This window comes from Lactuca serriola, chromosome 4 (assembly GCF_051521515.1).
Source record: "Lactuca serriola cultivar US96UC23 chromosome 4, Lser_US96UC23_V15, whole genome shotgun sequence".
Lineage (NCBI taxonomy): Eukaryota > Viridiplantae > Streptophyta > Magnoliopsida > Asterales > Asteraceae > Lactuca > Lactuca serriola.
Window position 1 is genome coordinate 42,633,969 of NC_136411.1, and position 20,797 is coordinate 42,654,765.

A 20,797-nucleotide genomic window follows, 5' to 3' on the forward strand; every position below is an offset into this window, starting at 1 on the left:
CCTCATTGGACTTAAAGTTACAAGCTTTATCAAGTTCTAGGCTTCTTTCATGCTTTAGGTCCCTTATTAAGCCTGTCTTGAGTCTTTGAGCCTCCTTGTGTCATGCATGGACAAGAAGTTAGCAACTTTACGTGGGTTTCCAACCCTTGGGTATCAGATCTACATTTTATAAGCATTAGATTCAATAAGAAGGGGCTGAATGTGTTAAGATGGGGAAAACTCGACAAGTTTTCCTAACACCTCGGCGAGTTGGCTCGGGTTTTCCTGCTTCTCTGGTCCTGATAAATCAGCGAGTTGGCTCGGTTTTTCCCGCTTCTCTGGATACTGTAGTAACTTGATGAGTTGGTATGTGCACTCGATGAGTTGGGTCAACATGGACTGTTGATCTTGACTATTGACTTTGACTTTGACCATGGTTTTTCCCGCTTCTCTGGATACTGTAGTAACCATTGTGATAAGGTTTTACCGGTTCAACACTACTTGTGAGGTGAGTATGCCTCACTGTACTTGTTGGGTCGAAGGAACCAAGGCTGTCCCTTTTGGATTGTTATCCTAGTTATCGTATAATTGAGTATAGTAGTAATTGGTTAAATCTAAATCCTAGTAGATAGGATAATGCTATGCTTATTGATCTGTATGATATATGCTTGCCTGTTAATTGATTATGTGTTTATGAGTTATGTATATGTCGACATGTGTGTGTGGTCGGGTTGAGGCGGTCTTGCTTTGTGTTGAAGGCCAACAGACCCAGGGCGTCCCAGATAGACCGAAGGCCCTGCAAGATGGTCGTCGAAGGCCCGACGAGCGGTCTAGATAGGCAGTCGGCCCTGCGAGGCGGTCCAGTCATGTCGAAGGCTCGGGAGCGGTCCAAATAGGCTGTAGGCCCTACGAGGTGGTCCAATCAGGCCGAAGGCTCATTTATGCATGATGTTGTTTGTTATGTTTATGTGGTGGTATTTTGGGGAAGACTCACTAAGCTATGGGCTTATAGTTTTTGATTATGTTTCAGGTACCTCAGATGATCGCGGGAAGGCGAAGGCTTGATCGTGCACTTTCTCGTATTTTGTGTTATGGTTGTTGGGTTTTGTATACTACAACATCATATGGTGCACATACAACCTTAAATGCATTGGATCTATGTTTTCTCTAATTGTACATGCAATATTGTTTCCAAAGCATAAAGCCTAAAATTAGCATACAATTGACATAAAAAACATAAAAGTGAGTTATAGAATTACCTCTTTGTTGTAGCTTGTAGTTTTGGCCTTTAAAAACTTAGCACCTCAAATGTGATGCCTCAAATGGTTCACAAATACCATGAACAAAAGGATGTATTTTGAGAGAGAGTATGCTAGCACTCAAAATCGGTTCTATGATCTCTAAGAACACCAAGGCAACCGATTTTAGGCTATAGGGTGTTATATATATAGTGTAGGAATCCAAGGGTCATGAGTAAACCCCATACACTTGGGTTTTGATTAATATTTCATGTGGGCTAACTCTTCATGGATACTTACATAAACTTAGCCCATCATGGATCAATAGCCCAAACCTTATATATATATCACTGATTTACATAGTCAGTCCCCATAAATTTAATTAGACTCTTTTGATCACTAAATTAATTCCAAATTAATTCTTGATCAATACTAGTTAAATAATATGATTTCATATTAATATATTAGAACTTAAATATATTAATAAATCATAAATAACCTCTTCTCAAAAGTCCATCCTATCAAATTGCTCTGGTGAAGGCAACCCACATGGACCATGCTACTCTCGGGTCAAGTACATACCAATAATAGTTATGGGCTTAGACACCTAATCCAACAATGGTTTCTGCGAAATTCCTGATATGAAACTTATTTTGAAAATAATATGTAATAAATGATGTTTGTAACGCCCGTAGACCCGAGCTAGTCAAATTAGACGCAATAAGTGTCGAAAATGACTCTTCGGCAAATTATTATTTAGAATAAATAATCTTAACCAAGTTGTAGTATATGTCACAAGGTTTCCGTACATATAAAGAACGCCGAAATCCGAGTTATAACGAAGAAGTTATGACTTGTCGAAGTTTCGCGACAGAACCGACACGATACCGGAAAGCGTAAATAGTGAATTTATGATAGAGAGAGATTTAGCCTTAGCGATATAAACAAAATTCGTAGAATACGTTAAACCGAGAGCGTCCATAAAAAGAACGCCCAAATCCGACTTCGTATGAGGAAGTTATGATTTTTCGAAGTTTCGGATTAACAGTGTACAACCCGAAATTCGAATATTAGATCGAGCAGTTTTTAGCCGACACGACCTGAACGAGAATCGAAGATCTCGTTAAGAGTAGCATAACGAGAAAAAGATGGGCGAAAATGGACGTCGGATGAAGAAGTTATGAATTTTTAACGGACCAATCCTGTCCCGGCGTGTTAATAATATAACTTTTAAAATAGAGTCAAAATTAGCCAACGGAGTGTAAACGAAAGTTGTAGAGTATGTTCCAACCTTCGGGTGGATATAAAAAACGTTAAAAAAGGAGCTCGTACGAGAAAGTTACGAATTTTTAAAGTTTATGATCGAATTTGCGAAGGCTGATAAGGACTTGATGACGTGGCGCGTTGTGGGCTGTCCATCGCTGACCAGTGAACGCTTCAGATTCGGACATGCCTCGCTTCGCTACGCCCAACGTCTGAGGTCAAGTACGCGCGGCGTACCTTCGGCCTTATCTCTTCCGATGAATGCGAGACAGCTGGGTCCAGGTGGCGCCCTTATCCGAGGAACGCCCAGCGTAATCCGAGGCCTCGCTGGGTATAAAAAGGGGGCGAGGGTCTCCAACTTTTCACACCTTTCTTCACTCTCTCTCTAACTTCTTTCTCTCTCTAAGTGTCCTAAACACTCCTAAACCCTAGGGAACCTCCCTAGCACCCGAAGGAAGCCCCGAGGCTCCCGGAGTCCCGAGAAAAAGGGTCTTTCCGTTTCGAAATGCTGCTCCAAATAAAGCCCAATTTTATTTAAAATCCTATGTAAGTGAGCCACTCTTATGCAATTTTTAATATAGTTTTCAAATAATTATAGCAATGTTATTAGGTCCTTAAAATAATTATTTGGGCTATTATTATGAGTTATATTGAGTGTTATTTAACGCTTATATAATAATAATAGTCAGACTATTAATTTGCCACGGTTATCATTAGACTAAACCATAGTGGTATTGGTACTAGGTTTTATCGAAGGAAAATTGTTTTGAGAGTATCGAAGCGCTGTCTGAGTGCAGAGTCACCACCTTTCAGGTGAGTGCATAGTTACTTTCATCTTACACATAGATATGAAGTATTTTATATAAATTACGTGCTATGTGTGCATATTATCTGAATACATGTTGTCTATGCTGGATGAATGATTTTATACATGTTTTAAATGATTTAAACTGTATATGTATTTTATATCTACGATAATGTTGGGGTAAAACATGGGTAGATGTAATAGATGGAATATGAGTTGGATGATGAGTTGAGAGGTGTTATAGACCACGAGGTAAGGGTGAGAGGTGAACGATGTGAGAAGCCTTTTCCCAAACGATGGCCCCATCATTTAGCAGAGTATGGATGACAACCACAGACTATTCTAGACAGTCCCGTGGAACACTAGCAGACTCGCAATCTGTAAGTGTTGTGAATGATGTGTTCACTCGGTGTACTCTAAACCTTGCTAATCATGCAGACTTGATGCCTAAACCCTAGTGATCATGCAGACTTGGTGCCAAAACCCTGGCGACTATGCAGACTTAGTGCCTGATGTATAAATTCTCGCGACTATGCAGACTTAGTGCCTAAACCCCGGTGACGATGGACTTCATGCCGATTCCTTAGGATGATCCTTAGGAATGTATGAATAAGGAACAATTGATTCTTAGGGTAGATCCTTAAGAGTAAAGAAGATAATGGGGATGGGTAATTGGGTTGATTGTTTGATTGTTTGAACATAATAATTATATTATTGTGGGTTGAAAACCCTATGTACTCACCAGGTTTCCCAACCTGACCCAATCAGTTTATATATGTCACAGGTGTTGTTATGAAGTCACATTACACTGAGAGATTACAGAGATGTAGATCACTAGTAAGTTCTGTTTATGCTTATGTTTCTGTATTGACAATGATATCCCAAACGTTTTAAAATAAATAAAATACTTTTCTTCGAAAATGTTTTGATAACGTATTTATCATGTTTTTCTGGGAACAAATTCCGCAACATTTTTATGAAAAGAAATACTCTGATTTTTATAAAGCATAAACAAAAAATCGGTCTTTTCTGGCCGTGAAAATGGGGATGTCACAATGTTTTTGGAAATATTTAAGAGTTTTAAAATTTTCAAAGTTTTATGGATGTTACAATTTGGTATCAAAGCCTTGGTTTGAGTGAATTGGAGGAACACTCGTGTGAATCCAGTGTGAAACTAAGGAAAATATTTTCAAAATGATTTTCAAACAGTTTTCAACATACTAAAGGAGGATGCGATGTGTACGATCAGCCAGAGCCAATAGTAGACCCCAAAATACCATACTATTATTTGATATTGTGATATGTTAGAACAACATGCTAGTGATAGGCTAGGGATCTCCAGGAATTGCATCATAGAATTACCTGATTATATGGTGACTGATAACCTAGGGCCTTTCTTGTATGGAATTGACATCATTACTGTAGTTGCTTAGTGTATGAATCATGGTTATATATAACTAAGATCTTATAGCCTGAGAATGTTTGGTCTGACCATATTTCATGTTCTTGTTTGATGAAGGTCTTAGGGTAGGATCAGATACATGTTGGGTCCAATGTTATGTATGGCTAGCATACACGAGTGCTGCAGGGTTGGTCGAAGTTTCATGGATGAGTCGTGTGGGGTCAGCCGGCCAGTCATGAGATGTTTAGCCTTTCCTCTAGGGAGTGAGGATCGAGTGTTCGTCTACGCTTATGAGTTTTTTTAGGGCGTTATGATGATCCTTTAGACAAACACGGGTAGGTGTGGAAGGTAGTATGGGTCGAACTACTGAAAGCACAGGACCCGTGCATGCAACGAGGAAGTCACAACCCCTAGGGATTCGTTGGGAGTTTGCTCCCCATTATGATATGCGGATTATCTGATATCTTCGTGGTGTATTTTCAGCATGCTGATTACAAGATGAGTTAAGATCGGATCCGATTCGGGAGCATTGACAGTCAGATGAGATTAGATGAGTTGGATGCCAAGATCAGGAGGATCTTCCACGAGGAGGTTGTGGCCATCTTCCGGGATCAGATTCTAGAGATGTTCGGGTCTATCAAAACCGTGATGATGGAGTTCTTTGATGATCGCTACGCAGCCATTGCTGAGATGGCTACTACTGCAGCCTCCGCAGCCGTGGCGGCTACATGTGTTGGGACAGGGCGGGTCTTTTAGTATCGGGACTTCGATAATACGAAGCCCCCGACTTTTGATGGAGTCCAGGACCTGATTTGGTCCATGAGGTGGCTATCTGATGTGAAGGGGTGTTTCTTCACATGTTCAAGCCTTGCTGACCAGAAGGTCAGGTGCGCTCTGAACCTTCTGAGGTCTGGAGCGAAGGATTGGTGGAGACTTGTTACGGGATCATACTCTGATGAGCAGAGCACTGCAGTATCTTGGGAGAGGTTGGCTCAAGAATTTTTAGACCCGAGGCAGGGATCAAAGTCGGTGATGGAGATCACCCGGATGTTTAATAAGAGGGTGATGTTTTTTGCCTTATTTTGCTTCAGAGCAGGCTCAGATGACTCGTTATCTGAGCATGCTTAAGACGGACATCAGATAGTTTGTTTCTACTCAGCGGTGTGATACCTTGGTAGAGTTGTAGGAGGCTGACCGACAACATGAATTTGAGAGAGTTTCAGTTGAGAGAGCAGAGGCAGGCCTTGGCCTAGTCACAGCCGGCGCCGAAGCGGTTCAAAGCCGTTGATTCTAGGTATGAAAGTCAGTGAGGCCGCGCTTGTGGGAATTGCAGAAAGGTTCACGTCAGAGCGTGTCGATCTAGTAGTGGGTGCCAAAAATATGGCAAGGAGGGAATTATGCAAGGGACTGTCGCTAGTCTGCCCCTGTTCAGAGTATGACGATCTGCTACCATTGTGATCAGGTTGGCTATGTGAAGGTCAACTATTTGTTGCTCACCGCTAAGCCATTTCAATGTCATGATCGACTGCGAGGGCCAACATGTTGTAGTTTGAACCCCAAGTGGGGGAGAACTGGTTATTTATGGAGAGGGCACCAGGTTGGGTTTTTATTCAAAAATCCGGTTTCACAACCATTAAAAATGGCAACGGAAGCTTTAAAAATGTTGAATAAAACTAAAACTATTTTACCCACCAAGGATCATTTTTCAATAGTTAGAAAGATTAAAACAGCTATAGAAGTGAAAGCAAAACAACCTTTGACGACTTTGATCCTTATGGGAGGTTGGAAGTTGATGAAGTGTGGCTTGAAACTCTAAAACAAGAGTTCTCTAGAAGTATCAACCAAGCAAGAGTAGAACCATCAAAACATGCTAGTATTCACTTGTAATTTGTTGTTCATAAGCCTTTGAAATATATGTTCAAAGGTGAAGCAACAAAGGGGCTTTGTCTAGCATCAAAATGCAAGAGAATGGAGGAGAAGAGAAGCTTCAAATTCCGAAAATTTGGAAGCCCTCATGGTCCTCTCCATTTTCGGTTCTAGGGGAAAATGAGAGGAAAGAAGTTGCAAGCACTTATATCAAATGCATTCCATGCCCATCCTTATATAATAGCTAAAAAGTGAAAGGGAGACAACACAACAAAAATATGGACAACTTTGTTCCAAGCATGACATAAATTGATAAAACAATTCAAAAGCACACCATGCAAGCATGTCTTCCATGAGACAAAAGTTGTCTCATGGCTAGTTAAAATATATATATATATATATATATATATATATATATATATATATATATATATATAAATCAATCATTTTTATAAAGAATTCCCAACATATATATATATATATATATATATATATATATATATATATATATATATATAACTAGTCATATATAAATTTCTTATTTTAGATTAAACTATCTTTTATATAAATTGAACTAGTTTATTAAGATATAAATATAATTTATAAATAATCATACTTTATGATATATTTCATAAGTTGTTATTTCTCCAATAAATATTACTTTCACAAATAAAAAATTCCCAATTAGTAAAATATTATTTCCATGAAATATTAGTTTTACAATTAAATACAAGTGTTGATATATTTATTAATAATCAAATTATACTAATAAATAATAAATTGACGGTAACTTGCTATATGGTGTGATCCTATAGGATCATATATTATTAGCAATATCATTCTATAATGACTCTTGGGCATACTAGATCTTTTAGGATTTAGGGTTTTGCTCGGCAGCCAGGGCTCGACAGTATATTCATCACAGTAGTGCAGGTTATTTGGCTTATGTGTTGGATACGTGGGTTGGGGATCAGGTGTCACTGGCTGATGTTTCGGTTGTTGGGGAGTTCGCTAATGTATTCCTGGAGGAGTTACCTGGTGTGCCTCCTGTGAGGCAGGTCGAGTTCAGGATCGACCTTGTGCTAGGTGCGGACCCTATTTCCTAAGCTTCGTATAGATTGGCACCACCTGAGATGCAGGAGCTGCCATCTCAGGTCAATCTTGGTCCTCCAAGATTGACCTGAGGTCTGGGTACCATCAGGTTAGGGTGAGGGAGGAGGACATGGAGACGATTGTGTTTCAGAGTTGTTATGGGCATTATGAGTTCGTGGTGATGCCATTCGGGCTCACTAATGCACCTGCGATATTTATGGATTTGATGAATCGAGTATGCAGGCTGATGCTCGATCGCTCAGTTATCGTGATCATTGATGATATCTTGGTATATTTCAAGATCAAAGAGCAGCATGGGGAGCATCTTTGCGAGCTTTTGGGGGTTTTAAGGCGAGAACAAATTTATAATAAGTTCTCAAAGTGTGAGTTTTGGTTGCGTGAGGTTCAGTTCCTTGGACACCTCATTAACCAGGATGATATTTTGGTTGATCCGGAAAAAATCGAGGCGGTGATGCAGTGGGAGGTTCCGAAGTCTCCCTTAGATATCAGGGGTTTTCTGGGTTTGCAGGGTACTACTGAAGATTTATTCAAGATTTCTCCAAGATTGCAGTACCCCTTACTCTTCTAACGAGGAAGGGGGGGGGGGGATTTCTGGTGAGGCGCTGAGCAGCAGTCCACATTTCAGACCCTTCGATAGAGACTTTTTGAGTCTCTAGTGTTGACCCTCCTGGAGGGAATTGAAAATTTTGTGGTTTTCTGTGATGCATCCATCACCAGCTTGGGAGCAGTCCTCATGCAGAGAGGACGAGTGATAGCTTATTCATAGCAACAGCTGAAGCCGCATGAGATGAGATATCCTACGCATGATCTTGAGTTGGGAGCGGTGGTTGTCGCTCTCAAGATTTGGAGGAATTACCGTTATGGGGCGTTGTACTATCTACACGGATCACAATAGTTGGAGGCATATTATGGATCAGCCGAATCTGAACACGAGGCAGCACAGGTGGCTGGACATAGTCAATGATTATGACGGCGAGATCCTTTACCATCTGAGTAAAGCGAACGTGGTAGCGGATGCCCTAAGCCATAAGTCGGTTGGACCTTCTGTTGAGGTGGCATGTATGAGGATATATATGTGGATTCTCCACTTATGGGTTTGATTAGGGAGGCTCAGACTGAGGGTGCTTGAGAGGAGAATTGGAAGATTGAGAGGATCAGGGGTGATAGCACCAAATTTGTGTCGGATAGTCGTGGTTTGTTGACCCGTTGCAGTCGAGTGTGGGTTCCTGTGTCTGGTGGGGTCAGATAGATTGTGTTGGAGGAGGCTCATAAGTCTCGCTTTTCTATTCCTTTGGGGGCCCCCAAGATGTATCGGGATCTGAGGTTGAGTTATTGGTGGCCGTGCATGAAGAGATTTCATCACCAAGTTGTCGAAGACGGTGAAGGATTTTGATTCTATTTGGGTCATTGTGGATCGATTGACCAAGAGTGTCCATTTTTCTAGAAATTCGGGAGAGCTCGTCAGCTGATGTGTAAATTCATGAGATCCTTGATCGCCATGGGGTTCCGGTCTCTATTGTTTTAGACAGTGATTTTCAGTTTACCTCCCGTTTTTGGCAGAAGTTCCATTGGGAACTAGGCATGAGGCTGCATTTCATCACAACTTATCATCTACAGACCAAGGCCAGAGCGAGCGGACCATTCGGACTCTTGAGGATATGTTACGAGCATGTGTTATTGATTTTGGTGGGATTTGGGACTCCTACCTACCTCTTGCAGAGTTCTCCTACAACAACAGTTTTCACTCCAGTATTGGAGCTTCGCCTTTTGAGCTGTTGTATGGGTGGAGGTGTCATACTCCAGTCTGTTGGGGCGAGGTTGGTCACAGTGTCATGGGTAGAACCGAGGTGGTTTTGCAGACTACAAAGATCATTCAGCAGATTAGGCAGAGATTGCAGACTTCTTAGAGTCGGTAGAAGAGCTATGCCGACTGACGCTGATCTGAGTTGGAGTTTTAGGTCGGCGACATGGTGTTGCAGAAGGTCTCACCTTCGAAGGGTGTGATTCGCTTCAGGAAGAGGGGGAAGTTGAGCCATCGATATATCAGACCATTCTGGGTTGTTGCTAGGGTTGGCAAGGTTGCATATAGACTGGATCTTCCGGAGGAGCTCAGTCAGATTCATAGTACTATCCATGTTTCACAGTTGCGAAAGTGCGTATTGGACGAGGATATAGTGGTATCATTGGATGACATTCAAGATGATGAGCGCTTGAAATATTTTGAGAGGCCGGTGGCTGTTCTGGAAAAGAAGGTAAAGGTTTTGCGTAACAAGGCGATACCTTTCGTAAAGGTACAATGGCAGCATCAGAAGGGATCCAAGTGGATTTGGGAGCCAGAGGCTGAGATGCGGAAGTATTATTGGGATTTTTTCACCGCAGCAAGCTTTCAATACGTAGCCTAGTCCAAGTGGAGGAGAGTTGTAACATCCCAATTCCTAGGTCTGAGAAATTTTATTAAAAAAGCAATTTTTTCCTTGGAACTCGTCGAGTTGATGGCCTCAACTCGACGTGTTGAACATTTTTGGGCCGCGAATCTTTTTGGACTAACTCGAAGAGTTGGAGAGGAAAACTCGATGATTTGGTGGTTGAATATGAAAACCTAATTTTTAGGGTATTGCACCCTATTTAAAGGCCTTACGTCCTATTGTTGGCTACCCTAATCGCCTCCTTTGCCCAAAAACCATATATTTTTTGCATCTTACCCCAAGTTAAGTGTGTGAGCTTCAAAGTTGCTTCTTTTAGTCTCATTTTGAAAGAGCTAGGGTGCCTAGCTTTAAGGGTGAAGCTATAGATCTACAATCTCCTTGTGTTTACCTACTCTTTTGAGGTAAAATGTCGAAAACTTGCTTATCTATTGCTTAGGTCTCTTTCTTGAAAGTTTATTGTCATATTTGGCTCATTTTTGGGGATTGTTCATGAGCTAAGTATTTCATGAAGTTATCACTTCAGATATGGACGTCTTATTGCCTCATTGGACTTAAAGTTGCAATCATTATCAATTTCTAGGCCTCTTTCATGCTGTAGGTCCCATATTAAGCTTTTCTTGAGTCTTGAAGCCTCCTTGTGTCATGCATGGATGTAAAGTTAGCAACATTATGTAGGTTTCCAACCCTTGGGTATCAAATCTACATTTTATAAGCATTAGATTCGATAAGAAGGGGATGAATGTGTTAAGACTGGGAAAACTTGACGAGTTGGCTCGGGTTTTCCCGCTTCTGTGGATACTGTAGGAACTCGACGAGTTGGTCCTGATAACTCGGCGAGTTGGCTCGGGTTTTCCCATTTCGCTGGATACTGTAGTAACTCAAGGAGTTGGAATGTGCATTCGACGAGTTGGGTCAACATGGACTGTTGACCTTGACTATTGATATTAACTTTGACCATGGTTGACCCATTTTCACTTTGAGGGAATTATGGGTATTTCAAGGTTTTGATAGAAATGGTCACATGGTGGTTACATGTATTTGAGTCTGGAGCTGAGTTTGGAGTTGGATTTTACACGTTCAACACTACTTATGAGGTGAGTATTCCTCAATATACCTCTTGGGTCGAAGGCACCAAGGGCAGCCCTTTTGGATCGTTATCTTGGTTATCGTATAATTGAGTACTGTAGTATTTGGTTAAATCTGAATCCTGGTAGATAAGATAATGCTACGCTTATTGATCTATATGATTTGTGCCTGCCTGTTGATTGATAATGTATTTATGAGTTATGTATATGCCGGCATGTGTGTGTGTCTGGTCAGGTTGAGACGTTCCTGCTTTGTGCTGAAGGCCAACAGACCCAGGGCGACCCGGATAGACCGAAGGCCCTGGGAGGCAGTCTAGTCAAGTCGAAGGCCCGACGAACAGTCCAGATAGGTTATAGCCCCTGCAAGGCGGTCCAGTCATGCCGAAGGCTTGGGAGCGGTTTAGATAGGCTATAGGCCCTGTGAGGCGATCTAGTCCGGCTGAAGGTTCATTTATGCATGGTGTTCTCTGTTATGTTTATGTGGTGGTATTTTGGGGAAGACTCACTAAGCTCTGGGCTTACAGTTTTTTATTATGTTTTAGGTACCTTGATGATCTCGGGAATGCAAAGGCTTGATCGTGCACCTCCTCGTATTTTATGTTATGATTTCTGGGAAAACTCTAATGTGAAACTTATTTTGATAACAATATTTAATAAATGATGATTTTGGATTTGTTTAAAAGTTTTAAAATTTTCACTATTTTATGGATGTTACATTCTAATTCTAGAAATTAACACAAAAACATTCTATAGTTCTAGAGTTGCTCAAACTCTAGGAACATTATTCCAAGGGACCAAAAAGGGTCCCAAAGCATAACATATGAACTAGAGAGTGAAGTTTCACTACTAGAAAAACAGCCTTTTACGACGCGCAATGCGTGTCGTAAAACGCTCAGATGACGCGCAAATGCGTGTCAAGGAAGGCCCTGTCATAACGAGAGACGACACGCTTTTGTGCGTCGTCTATTTACGACATGCATTTATGACACGCATTTATGACGCTCATTCACGACACGCAATGCGTATCAAGGAATGCCCTGTCATAAAGAAAGACGACACGCATTTGCGTGTCGTAACCTTACGACGCGCCTTTAGGACACAGATTGCGTATCATTAAAGCCCCTGTCATAAATGAAGATGACACACATTTGCGTGTCATAAACTTCAGCAACCATTTCCGATATGCATATACGACATGCCTTTACGATACTCTTTTACACATAATACAAAAATATAGAAACAAATATATACCAAAACAATCAATTTCATCCAATAACATCATGTCAAAAAATTGTAATTGATTGATATTAAAGGGATATGATTGTACATTGTTTTTAAGAGGTTTTCCCTAACTATATAACCTAATACTACATTGCTATAAAAGGGCACTTTCTTGTTTGAGTAACTCTTCAATAATCTATCTGAAGAAGCTCTAAAACCCTTCATGTATCCAACCAATCATCATGTCTCGTAGCTTCAATAACAATCCCAACTCTTGATCAAGAACAACACATAAATCCTACACAAATTGTCTACAACAAGTCAAATGGATTTATTCAACAAAATTTAATAAATAGTTTTGTACTCATATATAATATATCACATCATATCATATATGACGCAAGTGATGTAAAATAAAGAGTCAATCTACCATCTACAAACTAATTTCTATTGTGGTTTGCTAGCTAATAGTTGTGAACAAGCATGACTTAACCTTAATAATAGGTTGACATTAATAGTAAGAAGAAGATTCTGAGAGATACAAGTATCTCCCCATAACTTGCATAAAATTACCTGGAGGACGCCTTAAGATTATTTACAGTATGTATTTATTGAGAAACTCCAGGGACATTTTGGTCTTTTCAACAAATAAGAATGTTCTCTTATTTGTGACATAGTAAAAAGAACATATTTAAGCTAGCACAAGGCGAGTATATAGCACCTGATAAAATTGAAAATGTATATGGTAAGTAAGGACTAAGGACAATGATTTTGCTAATAATATTAATAAACACCATTTTACTTTATTAAACATATAGTATTAATCTAGATATAATTACCTGCCGACTGTCATATATTGTGTGTGTCGCTGCCAGTATTACCACAGGTACAATCTGACATCATCATCAACCATGAATTTTATAAAGTCAGCTACATACCTACCTACTTAATACTCACTGCTCAAACAAACATTTATTCATTAACCAACGAATGAACTAGTGTAAAAAATATAACTAAGCAATTGGGATATATAATTCTTGGGTCTTGGATGAAGTTTAAGTGCCCACATAATCAAAATCATCACAGTCCCACACCCAAATTGAAACGTGGTCACTGTCATTGGGTATGGAAAACCTTAAGAACCTGTATCATGTATCATGTATCATGTATCATGTATCATGTATGAAACAAACCAAATTAGTCTCGTCAATTTATTCTTATTAACACACAAAAACATAGTTTAATTAATTTCTGACCTGTTTGTTGAAGATGTTGGGGTAGATGTTCAAAAGATACCACACTCCAAACATGGCTGCTAGCTGTAAATTCTGGCCAACCACAGCTGGATTTGCAGACTCACCCGAACTCTCAACAGCCCTGACCACCACCAAATCTATAAACTCAGTTGTAGATTCATTCTATAAACTTAACAGCCCTTATACTTAACATTAAATAGATTTTTAGGTCTTTAACTTTAACCTTAACATTTATTATGCTATGATTCCACCAAGTACATCCTTATACATAACATTAAAAACTGGATCATCAAGTCACACGCATCTAGTCTAAATGGATTAAGCCTTAAAACCTTAAGAAATAGACAATGTAACTATAATCTTTAAGACATTATAACTGGGTTTCATTTAATCCCATGTGTTTGTATATTACATAAAGAACCCAAGAAACAGATTAATGCAACCAATTTATAGAGTTATTTTAATCCCAGAGTTATTTTATTAGTGAAATGCAAACCAATAAAAGAGAAACAAGAAAAAAACATTAGGTGACTGAGTCTTCCACAATCACATACCCACAAAAAAACATTAGGTGACTTTAGACTCATGAAGTTCCTAGAACTATATCATTCACATCATCTGTTGAAAGATTCCACATTGTCATCATGCATGATGCATATATGTGCAGACAAGATAAGGTTAATCACAAAAATAGATATCTATCAATCAATCAATGAAACAAAGCCAAAAGTGGTTACCGATGCCCGATAAAATAATAGCCCCCTGCAAAAAGTGTTTCCAGTTTGTCTTTGATTTTCTATGATTCAGATTTTCATCTTCCACAATCCACAACCTACAGATAAACTTATTATGAAAATGAGAAACGGAGCATCAAACCAATTGCATTGATTAAACATAAGAAACTGTTTCTGTTTTTTAACAAAAAACAGTTATGTGAGAGAATAACTAATAGTTTCAGATTGAATTTTATATTAAAAATTATAAAATTCAATGCTTGCCGAAACCACCTACAAAAAGCTCTAAATTTACATCTTAAGGGGATTCTAGTTGTCCACCTCGTTTTTATGAACTTTTTGACTTTACCTATTTCTATTCACAATAGCTATGGCTTCCTCTAAGCTCTCCGCATGCATACACAGAAGAACCAGCCCAGTAATCTCCTCCTGATCACACAAAAATATTACTATTTAAATTATATATTGTGTATAATAATATATATTAATATGAGTATACCATCCATCACCTTGTAACATTCCATGACTTGTGTAACATCAGATAAGATGCTGGGACCAACAAAATTTACCATTGCATATTTTGGAACCTACAAAATATTTCATGAAAACTGATTCTGATAGTGGGAAAAATGATTCTGATAGTTGGAACCTACAAAAGTCCACAACTTGACATTTTTACCCTCTCAATAGTGGGAAAAATGATTCTGATAGATGGATTTCTCAACTTTTGGCTAGTACTCCAACAGCCCTACTGAAACATTATGAAAACAATTTATATAATAAGTTTGAATTAGTCAACTCATAATAACTCACCACAAATCATGACAAAAAAGGTGCATAAACCACAAGAAAACTCACCAACGTTGATTTCACATTGTTGCTTTAGATTTGCAACTGTGTCAAACTCAACTGCAGGCTCCGGGTTCTACAATCACAAAAGATAAATAACATGACATGTTACAAAATCTTAAAAAGAAAAGATAAAAAAAATAAAATAAAACAAGAGTTAGTTAAAATATACAAAATTAAACCGTACAAATTGGTTAATGGTAGGATGAAGCCACAAGGTTTGAATGGCTTTAATGCTAGCAATGGCTTCCAGACCTCCAGCTGCACCTAATCAGTGGCCAATCATAGACTAACCCCCCTCCCCCCCCCCACACACACACACAATAAAAAGAAAAAAAATAATTAATGATGTCAATATGGACATGTGAAAAATTTTCAAAGGTCAAAATAGGTAATTCACCTTGGTCGAGTTCATTTTGATCCCATCCATGCTTTTGAGTACCTTCTTTACAACATTCACTTTAGCCAAATCACCAACCAATGTCGAAGTTGCATGTGCGTTAATGTAGTTAACCTATAGTTAACCAGATTAAGTCATGTATCCATTAACCCCATTAAGTCAAAAGCAATTTCATCCAAATGAAAAGAAAAACAAAACAATTAAACAAACCTCCTCTGCTGACACACCAGCATCTTCAAGACAACTCTTAATGCAAGAAGAAACACCAAGCCCATCAGATCGTGGATCAGTCATATGATACGCATCACAATTTACTGTTCCTCCAAAATATTCAGTAAGTATCGGTGCACCACTTTTCATTACATGTTCCAAGCTCTCCATCATCTACAACACCATTTCAATTTTTTTCTTATTTTAAAAAAAAATCCATCTACCTTGCTTTTATATTATAGAAGAAAATAATTTTTTCCTTATTTTTAAAAAAAAACCCATCTACCTTGCTTTTTATATTATAGAAGAAAATAGATAAATGAAACTACTTTTGCATTTAACATACCAGGATACCAGCATCTTAACCCATGAAAAAACCATCTCTATCTTTATCCCATGGCCTAGAGGCCGTTTTTGGATCATCGTTTCTCTGAGAAAGAGCTCTACACGCTACAAAACCACCCAAACCAATTGGAATAATGGTAGCTTCAGTTCCACCAGCAATCATCATATCAGCCTCACCTCTACGAATATGATTTGCAGTAGCATAAAAGCAGTAATTTGAAGTAGCACATGCAGTTGAAATCGAGTAATTTGGTCCCATAAATCCGATAGCAATAGCAAGCAACGCTGAACCCATGTTTGTAATCGCATAAGGAATGAAAAATGGAGTGATTTTTCTAGGACCATTTTCGATTAGAGCCCTGACTCCTTCGGAAAACATAGTAACACCTCCCATTCCTGTTCCAACGAGGACACCAGCACGCTCTTTATCAATCTGCATAAAGAGTAATTCAAATTCAAAAAAAGAAAAGAAAAAGGAAACTTCAATTAAACGAACAACTTTACCAGATTTGGGAGAAAAAATCGGGAATGGGTTACAATTAACGAACCTTAGAGAGTTTATCGCCACCAAGATGATGCAGATGCACAAAAAAACCAGAATCCTTTTTGCTTGATTGAGAAGATGAAGTTGAGGGATGAATGAGAAGTCGTGTTCCCCTTATTTGCTGAACGCATGAAGAAATAGGACCAAGGCTAGAAGCGCAACTAGACTAGGGTTTGTAAGCATGGGTAGTCGTTGTAGATGGAGTAGGGTAGAGGTGAACAGGAGTGAGCGGGGTACTTCAAAATTTTGGGGGATTTTCCCCCTTTAACTACTAATGAAGGATCAGAATCGCGTTCTTACAACACAGAACGAAGCCAACATAAAACCATGTTTCTGGTGGTGGCGGCTGCTAGGTTTTTACAGAGAGAAGGAGTGGATAAAATGAAGGTCATCGGCAGGTGGAGAGGAAAGAATGAGCGGGTCTTCCAAAATTTTGGGGATTTTTGTCGATTGATCATTTCCCGCCTAAAAGGCGTGTTTCATTAAAAAAAATATAAAGCAACATACTTACATGACGCACATTTTATGAAAGGCGCCCTCCGCATTTCCTTTTTTTTTTCTTTTCTGACACTAATTTTAGGGCATGCAAAAATGCGTATCCTCTATCCTTTAAATTTTGCAAAACTGACATTATTTTTTAGGGCACCCATAAATGTGCGCCCTCTATCAGCGAGTGTCATTGTTTGCGCGTCATTAAAGGGCTGTTTTCTAGTAGTGTTTATAGAATCTGACCAAGGGAACATTATTACAAGGGACCAAGGGACCAAAAAAGGGTACTAAAGCATAGAATATGACCACGGGACCAAAAAGGTTCCAAAGGACCAAAAAGGGTCATCGCTTCTGTTACTAAGTAAAATGTTGAAGTTTATAGAATCTACTCACTTCTCAACTACTGTTGTCAACAATTGAGTGATGTTGAATTATTGGAGAAGACATACACCACATTTCTAAGTTATGACAACTTTCTTGAAAAGAAATATTGTTAGTATAAGGTCAAAACATCTTGTTTTTGTTTGGTTGTCGATGCTTTGGGTGTAACTGTATTGAAGAACATGTTTGTTCGTCAACAATTTTTGTGACTTAGAAAAGTGCATCGTAGGGCTAGACGTTTAGAGTATAATCGTAGTAATTATACATTTTATGAAACAATTAAAACCGTTAATTAAAATAACTGTTCTTCATACGTGTTTTGAGATAATAAAAAATTATCGTGGACAAATATTAGGAGTATAGAATATTTGTAGAAAACCTTAATATAAAATTTATCATTAAGTGATAAAATAAAAATAAAAAAAAAAGATTATTTTGAATAAATAATCTTAACAAAAGTTGTTGTAGTCGTGAAGGTGATCTTGTGGATATAAAGACGCCCAAATCAGACTTCGTATGAGAAAGTTATGAATTATCTAAGTTTCGCCTTCAAAAAGTTACGACAAGATGCATCATAAAACATGAACCGAAGATACGTTGCTTTTTAGCCCAAGTGATCTAAACAAATGTCGTAGTGCTCGTCGATATAACAAATGCCAAAATCTGACTTTGTATGAGGAAGTTATAGTTTTTCAAAGTTTCAAGTGCGACATAGTATAAATGTGTGCGACACAAAAATAAAATTTCAAAATCAGTTGATTGTGAACCAAAACACTCTAAATAAAAAGTTGTAGTACTCTTCAATATGAAATCAACAATATAGATAACTTTGTAAACAAAGCCCATATGAAGAAGTTATGATTTCCAGCGTTATTTATAGTCCAAGCCTTATCGAACCATAAAAAGAAAAATAAATTGAAAATTAGCCAACAGATTCTAGATGAAAGTTGTAGACTTGTCGATAGCTACGCGTGGATATAAAGACCATTGAAAACGGAGCTTATATGCAAAAGTTATGAATTTTACAAAATAATTTAAATTTGACGGACAAGATTTTGACACATGGCGCTTTGGATGGACAACAAGTGGCAAGATCATTTAACACCCTTCTCCTCCACTTGCTCTGGGATGTCGACACATGTCCAGGGCACGACACACCCCCTAAATTTGCTATACATTCGTTCTTTTTCTTGCTCGTTTAATGTTCATTCTTTTCCCAATCTCTCTCAAATTCTCTCCAAGTCCCGAGGCCCCATCTTAGTAGTTCTTAAGTGTTAGTAGCAAAGCTATGGAGTGTCAGAGAGCCCCGAGAAATTGAGCTTTCGGTTTGGAAGTTCTGCCCACGTAATGTCTGGTTTTTCGTCAGTCAACCTGTTTGTTGAGTTATGCTTCCAGTGATTTAAGTATAACCTATATTTATGTTTACAATCTTTATTATGAGCTTATAAATAAGATCTATCAGTAATACCATTCGTCATATTGAACCATCTACTTACGGATATGATGACAAGGTAAGATTAGTGAAGTGTTTAAAGTGGATTTTCAAAACAATATATATGAGAAAATTTTATAATGATTAAACCTTATATATGTCAAATGGATCATACCTCCAATATGATCTTACATGGTTGTTTCTTATCAGCTATATGTTAGAGTTTGGTTTAGGATTATTGATAAATATGAGAAAATTTTATAATGATTAAACCTTATAAATACAAACAAGTAATAAGGCTTAAAAATATTCACATTCAGGTGGTTTTAGAGGGAAATCTAAAGCGTCAGTCAAGGATCTGATTTACCCATGAGTCTTCCACCTACATCAGGTGAGTGTATAAATACTTTTAAGAACATGATTTTAATACAAAGTATTTAATTAAAGTATTAATTATCTTTTGAAAAATTATATGTTAATTATATGGTTATTGATTGGAATGTGTTAGATGTACATTTGAAGACATACGATGTGCGAACCAGTATGGTTCTATATGCGTTAGGATGTAAATATAATATTATTACATGATAATAATTATAGAAGTGTTATTACTAAGGAATAGTGTATCATCCCGATGTAAGGTACTTCTAAATTAAACCCTTCAATTTATTTATGTTGCATTTTGGTCCCAAAATTTCAAGAAATGTATGAAAAAGGGCCTTAATGGCATTGTTGTAATTTTGGGGCCTTCAGAGTAAACCATGGGTACGTGGTGTATGCTGGGCGTACATCAGTGTACACTAGGCATACACGCCAGATAAGGAAACCCTAATTTTTAGGGTTTTGCTGGTATTTAAGCACTCTTATTATGGCCTCATTTCCTTCACTATATCAGCCTCCACCCTCTTATACGTGTTTTCAACCCTAACATCCTCTTGAGGAGCCATTTATAAGCTTGTGTGTGTTTTGCTGCTTTTAAAGAAGAAGGAAAGGAAGCCAACCTCATCTTGAAGGAGTGGAACACTTAGATATGGGATTCCTTACCATTTGCAACCATTCTAAGGTATAAAGCTTGCAACTTTATCCCTTTAGCATATAGATCTAGATTTGGATGTCTTTATGAAGATTTTTGGTCCCAAAATGTTAGATCTTGAATATGTAATGTTCTTGACCTTTGAGTTGTCCTTTCAGACCTTAGGAGGGGTCTTAAGTCATAAAAATGGGTTCCAAATGTCTAGTAATGCTTCATGCATCATTTAGAAGGTCTTAATGGAATAAGACCTTCTAAAGTTGAAGACTTTATGACTCTTAGTAGGATTTTATCCATGGATCTGAATTATGGACGCAAGAGCTTAAGACATTAAGCTCTTAATGGAGTTTGGGACTTACGAGGGTACGCCCTGCGTATGAGGTCAACCACCTCGATGTTGGTCAACTGCAAGGCTGCGTGTACGCCCAGCGTACCTCCAGAGTATGCCCCGTGTATGCAACCTGAGTTGACTCGGTTGACCTTGTTGGTTTCACAAGTTGACTTTGACCATGTTTGACCTTGAGGGTATTTTGGGATTTTGATGGAAATTGGTCATTAGTGGGAATAGGTGATGGTTAGAGAGATGAGATTTGGAGTCGGGACCTCATCAGCTTATGTTCAGTTGTGAGGTGAGTTTTCCTCACTGTACTTGCGGGTCAAAGGCACCAAGGTTGACCCTTTGGATTCGATATCCTATTATGCATGCTATTGTAATGTAGTGATCTTTTA

The 20,797-nt window shown here is 38.5% G+C and overlaps 1 protein-coding gene and 1 pseudogene across 1 annotated transcript; one reads left to right on the forward strand and one right to left on the reverse strand.

The window, feature by feature from the left end:
• The first annotated feature begins 9,633 nt into the window (after positions 1-9,633).
• On the forward strand, positions 9,634-10,068 carry LOC145098292 (uncharacterized). The gene has a single exon (XM_079035936.1). The coding sequence runs from the start codon at positions 9,634-9,636 to the stop codon at positions 10,066-10,068; it is 435 nt and encodes a 144-aa protein (XP_078892062.1).
• Positions 10,069-13,514: 3,446 nt separating this feature from the next.
• On the reverse strand, positions 13,515-17,128 carry LOC145098294 (3-oxoacyl-[acyl-carrier-protein] synthase I, chloroplastic-like; annotated as a pseudogene).
• Between the last annotated feature and the right edge of the window lie 3,669 nt (positions 17,129-20,797).